Below are 13,217 nucleotides of genomic sequence, written 5' to 3'. Positions count from 1 at the left end.
TTATTTAATGACCATAGAGTTAAAACTTACGTCGGCTGAGAAAGGACATAAGAAATAAAGCGAAAATATTGCGAACGCAATAATATTGTATGTGTACGCAATAATATATCACTGAGTAATTGACATTTAGTAATTGTCAGGTTTACGCGCAATAGTATTGCTTTCGCACGCAATAAAGTATAGCGTTCACAAGCAAAACTATTGCGTTCGCACGCAATATTTTTTGCGTTAGCATGCGCTATTTTTCTTTATTTCAATGTCCTTTCCCACCAGCCACCGAATTTAGAGATTGGAGTTTGGAGAACCTATCGCTCACAAAGATTACAGATCAATACTATTGTCGATGCACCTTTCCCAATCGCAGCAATGGTCCCTGTACACTGCTGACTCAGTCGACAATGGTATGACGTCATGATCGATAACACTGCAAAACCTATTGTGACGTCACATCTTTGTTGCTAAGCTGCTTGGCAATCAGTGAAGTCGAAGTTGGTCAATCTCTTCCTTTGTATTTACATTTTCACGTGCATTCTTGGATTGTCATGATGGATAGGAGTTTCCTGCTGTTTGTGGCAACGATGGGCGCCATGCAACAAGGCCCTGCTCTCTATTGGGACCTTATGTGGTAAGTAAGGATCAGTTTCCTCCTGTGTGTTGAAAGCCTTGGGCCAGTTTCATAACCCCCAAACGGCACGTTTCTTTAAAAATGAGCAACGATATAAGTTTGAGGCAATGAATTTTCAGAGTACATGTACATGTATTTAAAAATACTCAACCTCTGACAAATGGTATTATTTCTTTATCCAAAACAGGAGCAAACGGTTTAGGATTATTCTTTAGTTACGTACTTTACATCAATAACCTCAATTGAAATGTTTGAGCTACTAATCTTACTTAAGATGAAAATAGTAAAAAATACATGTAATTAATTGTATCCCGAAAAAATCCGTGGCACTATATTGTATATGGAATGAAGTGCTGATTGCATAGCAAAATAAATTATTTGATATGATTGTTTTAGGTGTTTATTAGACATATATACACACGATTAAACACCAATTATACTCTGTCGGTGGTGGAGCATATTTAACTTTAGATGTATATGTTTGTTACAGTGTGGAGCCCGACCCAGGATTTGCCGTGAACATGTTTAATTATCTCACTAGTAGTGAGCCTGCGAGTGTTTGTCCTGCGTCTGCCGATATCCTATCAGTAAGTATATTGCAATACTTTTCATATGCGGTCTAGTTTTGCGCTAAGAAACGGTTTAGTTCAGTCGTAAGAGCGGCAAGCGAGCGGGTTCAATCCCTGCTTGTGACAAACTATTTGGACCCTGTTACACGATATTAACCAATTTCTAGCCGTTCTTTATATTGCATATCTTACAGAAAGAAAACTCAACAAAAACTATTAAAAAACCTTTACAGTGTACTTGAATGCATGCGTATTACTTCTTTTCTAGAAGCGCCATTTAAGTACACCATATCTCCCTGTACTGATTATCAAATTATTCGAGTTTTGTAACATACCAGCTTTCCCAAAATGACGTAATCGTGTGTATCCTTCCTTCTAGCGGGTTGGGACAGAGATGTTCTGGTACCTCGTGTGTGTCCTGATGTCACTGCTTTTGGTTTCGGTGTGTTCGATTGGAAAGAGTGTCAAAAGGAAATGGAGTGGCATGGTATCCAGAGTCCAGGAATGGAGAGCACGTAAGTCAATTTATAGTACGCTTCATGGGATGATTGGGCTCGATTCCACAATGCATATCATTCTCTTCAATTGACAATAATGTAAATAAATGGGTTACGGAGAGGTCCAACGTACTGATGTGCTGGTCGGTAAAGGTTCGGTGGAAGAATCTATAGTGGATTTCCAGCGAAGGGGTCTGATGACGGATAGCCCATCCGAAACATGCCAACTCTAAACCATTTCCGTCGCATATGTGTTTCTTATCATGCTTCATTAGAGATCGATCGATTCATGAAGGGTTACGTGGGTACATGGGTCTAAATTTTAGGTGCGACTTATTTTCCAGTGCGACTTATACATGTACGAAAACTGAAAAAAAATCGTAAAAAAGGCCTTTGGTACTTGTACATAGGTACGACTTATTGTGGAAAATACTGTAAATTGAAAGCGTTTATGGAAAGTATACGATATATTTATTGTTTATGTAGGCCCGTCTCCTTGCCGCCATTGTGGAACTGCGCCGTGCCTGGTGGAAAGGAGAGCGTTGTGGAAGCCGTCCGGACCTGGGAAAAAGAGCGAGGCGAACTTCGCAGAGAGGTCCAAGGCGATGCTGCTGTTCAACTGTGGACTGGAGCTGTCCACGGACCTAACGAAGGAACTCCCACAGGATGATCTATATTGGGAGAGGAAATCTTGTGATAGTTTTGAGGAAGAGCAGATGGTGCTCTTCCCGAAATGCATCAGACGCCAAATCGATTACTGGTACCCTGTCCCTCGCTAGGTAAGTGTATGGATGGTGACGATTATGATGTTGATGCTTATGATTATGAAGATGATGAGGATGATGATGGTGATGGTGATGATGAAGATGACGTTGATGATGACAATGGTGTTTTTGTTGTAAAATGATTGTAATGGCAGTGATGATATTGTTGCGCTTGAGATGACGATAATGTCCATTTTCATTTTTTTCACAAATAAAATATAACTTTGTTTATGAACTTAAAAACTAAAAATATTTTGAACTTCTTCCTAAATTCTATCAGTGCTTTTTGGCTGACAGTTGCTTGAAATAATCCTAACGTGACCCGACCAAGTGTTCTAATTGTTTGGTTCGATACGAAATCCAAAACATCCGCTACAGCCGCCATCTTGAAAACACATTTTGAGTTTTCTTTTCTATTTCTACTTGACTGAAACTTGCCTGAAATGATTTTGATTAGGTTCTGACCAAGTGTTGTTCTTTTTTGGGTTGTTCCCAAAACCATGATGGCCGTCATGACACCATATCTGACTAATTTCCTATATAACTGTTGCCTAGGCTGTCAGATATTAATCGTTAAAGCCCCCGGGCCTCTTGTTTCATTATTTCGCTCTTTATCTCAGTAATTGTTGTATATGTTTTTTATTGCTGATTTCATGAGTAATGTACGTTGCGTTGTTTTCAATAAATACAAAAATAATTTCGTCACATTTTCTTGTGTTATATACGCAGGTAAAACAATGTAAAAGATTTACATCAGTGTCTGTGAAACTAAAAAGTTTTCCTTCAAATAAGGCGTTGTCCTTAACCATCTCCTGTACAATCTTCCTTTCACATGTTGACTATTTTTCGCTTTACAGATGTATTGCCGCGGGAGGGCTGCGATGGTGGTCGACGGTGGAGTACAAGTTGATGGATAGGGATACCAGATTCGATTGGGCGTTCAAAGGATTTCCCAATTTTCATTTCCCGATATTTTTTGTCCTGTTTGGATTTATTGGCCAATTCTACTTCACTTCATTTCTATAATTGATGGTCATAATCGGAGATGTACCTTATCGATAAATTAATTTCATTTTTTTTTCGCAACCGCTATATTAATGTTAATTTAAATCGGTAGGGAATGCGTGTCTATTGGGGCGGAATGTTTAAAAGACATCATTTGATGTACATTTTATGTCTTTTTACAGTCCTGTATGTTCCTGTTCACCATGGAGGAGCAGCCTCAATCCAGGTGGGAAACCCGACCTCTCATCACGGAGAACATCACCACAGAGGGTCGAAGGTCGTGTGTCCGTCTAGCCATGGCTAGGTATGTTATTATAGCTGAAGGCGAAGATTGTGATGACGACGATGATAATGATGATGATGATGATGATGATGATGATGATGATGATGACAACGATGATATGATATCACGATGATAACGATGATAAGTTGATAATTATGATAATGATAAAAAAATGATGATCTGATGGTGATGATGATTCAATGATGATGATGATTTGATGATGGTGATGATGATGATGATAACGATGATGATCTGATGGTGATGATGATTTGATGATGATGATGATGCTGATGATGACGATGATGATGATATTGATGATCATTATGATTATGGTGATGATGATGATGATGATGATGAACCATGCTTTGTTTGTTGGTAAAAAATATATAACCAAAAACATTCACAGTATCTATCCCCCAATCACCAATTCTTTGGAGCGACGACGATGATGATGTTATGATGAAGTTGATGATGATGATGATGATGATGATCTTCTTATGTTTTCTTCTTCTCTTTTCCAGATTGGGCCACGCCAATGGGTGGTCGGGTGGCATTGTGCCATTCACCAAGGCGATCGGGAATCCCCCCGATCGGATGTGATAAGGTTTGGGGCTCACCTGCCCGACCACGTGGGTTTTCTCCGGGCACTCCGGTTTCCTCCCACACCAAGCCCCCGCGCTCGGTTTTCCTTGCCGATAGGATTTTTTTTTTGTATTTATCAGCGATTGCTTTGTTATTTTTTTATATTTATTTTCCTGTACATCTCGACCATCATTAAAAAATATATTGCAAATTTACTGCTGAGTTGAGTTGATAAATTTAAGGTGTCTTTAAATTTTACGTTAAAATAGTGAGTTTGATATGATACAAAAATATACTGTTATGAGGCTGAATATTTTCGATACACTCACAGGATCAATCTTGCCATCCTTACCTATTGTATTGACTTTGTCTCGTGTCTTGAGACAAACCATGTAGTCAAATTGTGATCAAAAACAGGTACAATATATAGATAAGTAAGAAATGAATATATTTTCTCCGATGGACATGTGACTCAATGAATAATCCCTGTTGCTATACAATTTCCGGTACTTTCTTTTTTAGAAATTATATATTGCAACCTGGTCCTTATGACCACAAAGATCTGAGAATTAGATACAGATTATATAATCATAGACCCACCAGAGTGCCCCAAGACAATTAAAAAAACGACAAAAAATCATACTCTACATGGTACTATATATCGTATGACAAAATTCCCACAGGGATCACGTTATGATAACTATTACACCACCTATAACTCAGATCAAATGTATTTTCTACACCTTGCTACAACAATTGAAAACGCCATTTCGTCTCGGTATAATATAGTATAAGCTTTGTTGTGTTCTTTGGGCGAGATGACTACGTACTTGAAAATAATAATGACAGGTTTTTTAATGTTTCGTCCCCAGACAAGATTCTGGCAGCAGCAAGTTTTCCAAGGTTTCACCTGAACGTGACCCCTAATGGGATGTTGTCAGATTCTCTTTTCCAATGTAATCAGATTCCGAACTTGTTTCTGCTTCAGATTACAAAGTATTCCTATCACTTCGATGTGAATGTGTTGTATATATTTTCAATGTGTGCTATTTCAAACGGAGAATATTTCTGGTATATAACAAACATTTATAGGTACAGTGGACCCTCTATAATCCGGACATTTGCGTCTCCTGTCCAAACCGTCCGGATTGCGAATTTTCCGGACTTACGAATTTTGTTTACATAGTTTTAAAATAATCAAATCTGATCCCAGACATTTCCATGCGGAGTGAAATGTTTCCAGGCAATATTGGTGTCCGGATTATCTAGGCTCCACCGTAGCTGTGCTTCTGGAAATATTAGATTGCCCAACGGCACAAAAAATAGTTTGACATATAATTTACAAATGGAAACTAGACCCTGCTTACGTCTGATGACAAAACAAAGTCATTCATTATACCGGTTAGAACCTCTCTGGCCTTGAGTTGTCTTTTCCTACACTTAGGTAGCAAACAAGAGAAGAACAGCCTGGCCCCGGTCTATATTTTTATTAAGTGGGGAGTCCCTGTTTTGAGCCATGCATAAAAAAATTAAAAATCAAATATATTCTGAAATTGGTACATCCAATATGGAGGGTTTGATTTAAGCTTCAATTTTTTCAAAAATAAACATAACAAAAATGGGTTAGAGATGACAATTCTGGGCTCCTCCGGAAGTGCGTCTTGACCGGAAATGCTAGCTTTACTGGAAGGAAAATCCATAGCGCGGGTTTAGGCAAAAATATTGAAAAATCCACACGATCGACCTATGAAATAAATTAGCTTATTTTGCCATTGTGATAGAAGTGCTCAATTTAAGGTAGGTCTTAAGAAAAAAAATGAGTACAATTTTCTGCAATTTTGGGCTAAAAATCATGATATTTTGCAATTTTTCAGGTAGTTTTTTGTTGTTACCATGGTATTCACATGCATGAATAGCGCAGAATATGGCCAAATCTGTATCAAAATATCAAATTGTAATTGCAAAAGTTGTGCTGATTAATTATATATATACTTTTGTACAGGTATTTTTTACAGTTAAATGACTATATCTATATTTCTAAGGCATGCGCCTTATTTTCATAGATTGTCCAAATCTACTGTTTTCTGCTACCTTACTTTCGCCTATCAACGGCCAAACGTCTAAGACTCGAAACAACTTTTGTTATAAAGTCACTAAATTAAATAGATAGATCACAACTTTTTTCAACAATAGAAGTACGAGTCACTTAGAAACGCAGTTCTTTGTTGTTATATAAAAAAAAACCCATTTTTTTTCAAAATTTAATAAAATCGGAAAGTTGCAATAAATAGTAATAATAATATATTTTATTTTATCAACACACATTTTTTCACACATATACAAATTTAATTGGCTTACAAAACACCAATATGTACCAAACCTAGATTGCAAACAGAAGTTGTCTCCCTTTATACGAAAACTGAACCTCCTACTGGTAGACATAAAAATATAATACCCCAGAGGAACATTTTTTTACAATTTAGGCTTTAGTTTAATTTAGTTTAGTTTAAACATATTTTATTGCATTAATTAACAAACGGATTGGGTACAAGTTGTTACAACTTATATACACACCCTTTCCACAATATGGTACAAAATATACAAGTATACGCAATTTGTCCAGAGAGAGAGAAAGAGAGAGAAAGAGAGGGGGGAGGGAGAGGAGAGAGAGAGAGGGGTGGGGAAGGGGAGAGGATTGTAACTTATGCTATCAATACTGCTATATAAGTATTACACCATTAAGTAAATTAACAATTCATGACTGAGAATGAAGCTATAAAATATAAAATATAAAAGATAAAATATAAAAGTGGTCCCAATTGGACTGTAGTCTCATTCGTGTCTCACAATACAAAATGCAATAGGCCTATATGAAACTCTCAAATACGACTATTCGTGCATTCTATATCAGGTTTGAAATTACCCAAAAAATATATATAATTTCATTGGGATAAAAATATTAAATATGCCCTGATTTTGGTATTGGCGAATAAATGATCATGTGAGGTTCGATATATAGCATATCTACTCGATGTTTCCATTTTTAGAAATACCGAGTCAGTTTTCTTTTTGGGAACTTCGTTGCCCCACGTTGAGTTCTTCAGAGTGGCGTTCTATGGCCATTGTTTTTCTTGCAAATATTACCAGAAAATGTATAGATTAATGATTTTCAATAACCGGAGTGTAATGTTACAGGACGGAACTTAATAGATCCCCGAAATATATAATTTTTGATTTGGAAGATTTCGGGGTGAGGGCTGAAACCATTTCGCGCGCTTTTACAATGGGATTGCCGACGGGAACCCCCCTGACCCCCCACACAAATACCAAAATTCTACAATTTGCACATGCATTTCCTGCTAGCGACGCCACTGACATGCATTGATGTACATGTAGTACTTGTCTTCGGATAAAAATCTTGATAATCAGTATTTCGCTATACCATACAATATTATAAATTCAATATCAATACATCTGATTTTACCAATTTCTTTTACATGGCTCTGAGAATAGATTGTAGTTACAGTTTAAATAAATGCTCAACCAGTTTTCAAATATTTCTACTTTTCTACTTATCAAATCATTTAATTTGCAATTGGTTTTCTACTGGCATTCAGGCTTTCTGTGAATATTCGTTTCCCCCGTTTGTTGCCACACTGTCGCGTAATATTGTCGCACTGTCGCTCATCGCGCTTGGCGGGGTCACCAATGCAACAGTGTGACCTGGCCGATATCAGCCACATAAGAGAGTCACCTACATTTTGAATGCCTTGTTAGTTCCCATGGGTCCGGAGTAAGGCCATAGCCAAAAACATACAGCTACACACGATAAAATAACTAAGTCAGTATCATATTGTAAAGCTAATACTTGTTGTTTTTATCGTAAATTTCTGACTATTTATTTAATGACCATAGAGTTAAAACTTACGTCGGCTGAGAAAGGACATAAGAAATAAAGCGAAAATATTGCGAACGCAATAATATTGTATGTGTACGCAATAATATATCACTGAGTAATTGACATTTAGTAATTGTCAGGTTTACGCGCAATAGTATTGCTTTCGCACGCAATAAAGTATAACGTTCACAAGCAAAACTATTGCGTTCGCATGCAATACTTTTGCGTTCACACACAATACTATTGCGTTAGCACGCAATATTTTTTGCGTTAGCATACGCTATTTTTCTTTATTTCAATGTCCTTTCCCACCAGCCACCGAATTTAGAGATTGGAGTTTGGAGAACCTATCGCTCACAAAGATTACAGATCAATACTATTGTCGATGCACCATTCCCAATCGCAGCAATGACCCTGTCAGTGACTGACTAAGTCGACAATGGTATGACGTCATGATCGATAACACTGCAAAACCTATTGTGACGTCACATCTTTGTTGCTAAGCTGCTTGGCAATCAGTGAAGTCGAAGTTGGTCAATCTCTTCCTTTGTATTTACATTTTCACGTGCATTCTTGGATTGTCATGATGGATAGGAGTTTCCTGCTGTTTGTGGCAACGATGGGCGCCATGCAACAAGGCCCTGCTCTCTATTGGGGACCTTATGTGGTAAGTAAGGATCAGTTTCCTCCTGTGTCGTTGAAAGCCTTGGGCCAGTTTCATGACCCCCCAAACGGCACGTTTCTTTAAAAATGAGCAACAATATAAGTTTGAGGCAATGAATTTTCAGAGTTCATGTACATGTATTTAAAAATACTCAACCTCTGACAAATGGTATTATTTCTTTATCCAAAACAGGAGCAAACGGTTTAGGATTATTCTTTAGTTACGTACTTTACATCAATGACCTCAATTGAAATGTTTGAGCTACTAATCTTACTTAAGATGAAAATAGAAAAATACATGTAATTTAATTGTATCCCGAAAAAATCCGTGGCACTATATTGTATATGGTATGAAGTGCTGATTGCATAGCAAAATAAATTATTTGATATGATTTTTTTTTAGGTGTTAATTAGACATATATACACACGATTAAACACCAATTATACTCTGTCGGTGGTGGAGCATATTTAACTTTAAATGTATATGTTTGTTTACAGTGTGGAGCCCGACCCAGGATTTGCCGTGAACATGTTTAATTATCTCACTGGTAGTGAGCCTGCGAGTGTTTGTCCTGCGTCTGCCGATATCCTATCAGTAAGTATATTGCAATACTTTTCATATGCCGTCTAGTTTTGCGCTAAGAAACGGTTTTAGTTCAGTCGTAAGAGCGGCAAGCGAGCGGGTTCAATCCCTGCTTGTGACAAACTATTTGGACCCTGTTACACGATATTAACCAATTTCTAGCCGTTCTTTATATTGCATATCTTACAGAAAGAAAACTCAACAAAAAACTATTAAAAAACCTTTACAGTGTACTTGAATGCATGCGTATTACTTCTTTTCTAGAAGCGCCATTTAAGTACACCATATCTCCCTGTACTGATTATCAAATTATTCGAGTTTTGTAACATACCAGCTTTTCCCAAAATGACGTAATCGTGTGTATCCTTCCTTCTAGCGGGTTGGGACAGAGATGTTCTGGTACCTCGTGTGTGTCCTGATGTCACTGCTTTTGGTTTCGGTGTGTTCGATTGGAAAGAGTGTCAAAAGGAAATGGAGTGGCATGGTATCCAGAGTCCAGGAATGGAGAGCACGTAAGTCAATTTATAGTACGCTTCATGGGATGATTGGGCTCGATTCCACAATGCATATCATTCTCTTCAATTAACAATAATGTAAATAAATGGATTGCGGAGAGGTCCAACGTACTGATGTGCTGGTCGGTAAAGGTTCGGTGGAAGAATCTATAGTGGATTTCCAGCGAAGGGGTCTGATGACGGATAGCCCATCCGAAACATGCCAACTCTAAACCATTTCCGTCGCATATGTGTTTCTTACCATGCTTCATTAGAGATCGATCGATTCATTGAAGGGTTACGTGGGTACATGGGTCCTAAATTTTAGGTGCGACTTAATTTACCAGTGCGACTTTATACATGTACGAAAACTGAACTGAAAAATCAGTAAAAAAGGCCTTTGTTAAAATAGGTACGACTACATTGTGGAAAATACTGTAAAATCGAAAGCGTTTATGGAAAGATATACGATATAATTTATTGTCTTATGTAGGCCCGTTCCTTGCCGCCATTGTGGAACTGCGGCCGTGCCTTGGAAAGGAGAGCGTTGTGGAGAATGCTGCTGTTCAACTACTGTCCACGGACCTAACGAAGGAACTCCCCACAGGTTGAAATTGGGAGAGGAAAATCTTGTTGATAGTTTTGAGGAAGAGCAGATGGTGCTCTTCCCGAAATGCATCAGACGCCAAATCGATTACTGGTACCCTGTCCCTCGCTAGGTAAGTGTATGGATGGTGACGATCTATGATGTTGGATGCTTATGATTATGAAGGAGATGCTGATGATGGTGATGGTGATGATGAAGTTGACGTTGATGATGACAATGGTGTTTTTGTTCGTAAATCATTGATTGTAATGGCAGTGAATGATATTGTTGCGCTTGAGATGACGAACAATGTCCATTTTCATTTTTTTTCACAAATAAAATATAACTTTGTTTATGAACTTAAAAACTAAAAATATTTTGAACTTCTTCCTAAGTTCTATCAGTGCTTTTTGGCTGACAGTTGCTTGAAATAATCCTAACGTGACCCCGACCAAGTGTCTTTCTGATTTTTTTGGTTCGATACGAAATCCAAAATATCCGCTACAGCCAGCGACATCTTGAAAACACATTTTGAGTTTCTTTTTCGATTACTTCTTGACTGAAACTTGCCCTGACATCGATTTTAGATTAGGTTCTCGACAAGTGTTGTTTCTTTTTTTGGGATTGTTCCCCAATATCCAAGATGGCCGTCGCATGACACACCATATCTGACTAATTTCCTATATAAACTGTTACCACCTAGGTAGGTGTCAGAATATTAATCGTTAAAGCCCCCGGCTTCTTGTTTCATTATTTCGCTCTTTATCTCAGTAATTGTTGTATATGTTTTTTATTGCTGATTTTCAATGATAAATGTACGTTGCGTTGTTTTCCAATAAATACAAAAATAATTTCGTCACATTTTCCTTGTGTTATATACGCAGGTAAAACAATGTAAATAGACTTTACATCAGTGTCTGGAGAAACTAAAAAGTTTTCCTTTCAAATCAAGGGCGTTGTCCGTAAACCATCTCCTGTACAAATCTTCTTTCACATGTTTGACTATTTTTCGCTTTACTGTATGTATTGCCAAGCTGAGGAGGGCTGCGATGGTGGATGAACGGTGGAGTACACAAGTAGATGGATAGGGATAACCAGCTTCGATATGTGCTGTTCGAAAGGATTTCCCAATTTTCAATTTTCCGATATTTTTTGGTCCTGATTTGGATTTATAGGCCAATTCATACTTTCACCTTCATTTCTATAATTGAATGGTCTTAATCGGAGATGTAATACCTAGATCGATAAATTAACTTTCATTTTTTCTGTTTCGCCAATCCGCTATAATTATATGTTAAATTTTAATTCGGTAGGCGATTGCGTGTATATATGCGGGCTGCCTCCCCCACTCACCGATGTTTAAATAAGACATCATTCTGATGGACAATTTATTTCACTTTCATACAGTCCTGTATGTTCCTGTTCACCATTGAGGAGGCTGTCCGGTCAATCAAGTCCAGGTCGGAAACCCGACTTCTCATCACGGAGAACCTTCATCCACAGAGAGGTCTGAAAGGGTGTAGTCGCCGTCCTAGCCATAGCTAGGTAAGATCTTTTCTTGCTGGAAGGCGAAGCATTGTGCTGGAAGACAATGATATATGAAGATGATGATGAAGATGATTATATGATGATGATGATGACAACGATGAAATGGATATCTTCGATGCAAAGAGATCGAAAATGTTGATAATTATGAAAATGGATAAAAAAAGCATGATCTGTTGGGGATGTTGTTTCAATGATGATAATGATTTGATGATCGCGTGATGATGATGATAGATGCATGATATTCTGTTGGTGATGATGATTTGAGGATGATGCTGTTTCTGATTTGATTGCCGATCATGTGATCATGAAGATTAGGTTTGATGATCATTATGATATGGTGAGATGATGTTGCATGTTGTGTGTGATTGCAACCATGCATTTGTTTGTTGTGTAAAAATATTATAACCAAAAACATTCACAGTTTCTCTCCCCAATCACCACTTCTTTGGAGCGAACGACGAAGATGAATGTTATGATGACGGTGATGATGATGATTAAGATGATCTTGTTAATGTCATTTCTTCCTTCATTGTCAGATTGGGCCACGCCAATGGGTGGACGTGGTGGCATTGGTGCCATTCCACCATGGCGGATCGAGAATCCCCCCGATCGGATGTGATAAGGTTTGGGCCATAACCTGCCCGACAACGGCGGTTTCCTTCCGTCTACTTCCCGGTTTTCCTCTGCACATGGACAAGCACCAAGACCACGCGCCTTCGTATTCCCTGCCGAGTAGGATTTTTTTTTTTTTTTTTTTATTTAATCAGCGATTAGGCTTGGTGTTAATTTGATCTTTTATTTTACTTTTCTGATACATCACCGATCTTCATTAAAAAATTTATTGCAAATTTTCTGCTGAGGTTAGTTTTGATACATTTAAGGTGTCTTTAAATTTTACGTTAAAGTAGGGAGTTTGTTTATGAAATAAAATTATATCGGTTATGTAGGCTGAATAATTTTACGATTCACTCACAGGGATCAATCTAGCCATTCCATAACCTATTGTATTGACTTTGTCGCGTGTCTTGAGACAAACCAAGTAGTCCAAATTGTGATCAAAAACAGGTACAATATATAGATAAGTAAGAAATGAATATATTTTCTCCCCGATAGACATGTG

The 13,217-nt window shown here is 37.7% G+C and overlaps 2 protein-coding genes and 1 long non-coding RNA gene across 3 annotated transcripts; all 3 read left to right on the top strand.

Annotated features, from left to right (window-relative positions):
* Positions 1-449: 449 nt before the first annotated feature.
* On the top strand, positions 450-3,536 carry LOC138312037 (uncharacterized). The gene is made up of 5 exons (XM_069253115.1): positions 450-625; positions 1,116-1,212; positions 1,574-1,709; positions 2,178-2,470; positions 3,313-3,536. Exons 1-4 carry the CDS (start codon positions 543-545, stop codon positions 2,468-2,470), a joined length of 609 nt encoding a protein of 202 aa, XP_069109216.1. The 5' UTR covers positions 450-542; the 3' UTR covers positions 3,313-3,536.
* LOC138312032 (probable DNA-directed RNA polymerase subunit delta) lies at positions 2,479-3,876 on the top strand. Its single transcript, XM_069253112.1, has 2 exons — positions 2,479-2,589; positions 3,643-3,876. The coding sequence occupies exons 1-2, from the start codon at positions 2,479-2,481 to the stop codon at positions 3,874-3,876; spliced, it is 345 nt and encodes a 114-aa protein (XP_069109213.1).
* A 5,001-nt stretch (positions 3,877-8,877) lies between these two features.
* Positions 8,878-9,984, top strand: LOC138312042 (uncharacterized). The gene is made up of 3 exons (XR_011206832.1): positions 8,878-8,890; positions 9,385-9,481; positions 9,846-9,984. It is a non-coding gene; the product is annotated as an uncharacterized lncRNA (long non-coding RNA).
* The last annotated feature ends 3,233 nt before the right edge of the window (positions 9,985-13,217 follow it).

Source organism: Argopecten irradians, unplaced genomic scaffold, assembly GCF_041381155.1.
Source record: "Argopecten irradians isolate NY unplaced genomic scaffold, Ai_NY scaffold_0190, whole genome shotgun sequence".
Taxonomy (NCBI): Eukaryota; Metazoa; Mollusca; class Bivalvia; order Pectinida; family Pectinidae; genus Argopecten; species Argopecten irradians.
This window is presented reverse-complemented; position numbering and strand designations above follow the sequence as displayed.

Bases quoted from the DNA above. Each gene is read 5' to 3' on its own strand.
- LOC138312037 (XM_069253115.1), top strand. From the start codon at position 543: ATGATGGATAGGAGTTTCCTGCTGTTTGTGGCAACGATGGGCGCCATG. The intron at 626-1,115 runs GTAAGTAAGGAT...TGTTTGTTACAG, and splicing joins CTCTATTGGGACCTTATGTG to TGTGGAGCCCGACCCAGGAT. The intron at 1,710-2,177 runs GTAAGTCAATTT...TTGTTTATGTAG, and splicing joins AGTCCAGGAATGGAGAGCAC to GCCCGTCTCCTTGCCGCCAT.
- LOC138312032 (XM_069253112.1), top strand. From the start codon at position 2,479: ATGGATGGTGACGATTATGATGTTGATGCTTATGATTATGAAGATGAT. The intron at 2,590-3,642 runs GTAAAATGATTG...GTCTTTTTACAG, and splicing joins ATGACAATGGTGTTTTTGTT to TCCTGTATGTTCCTGTTCAC.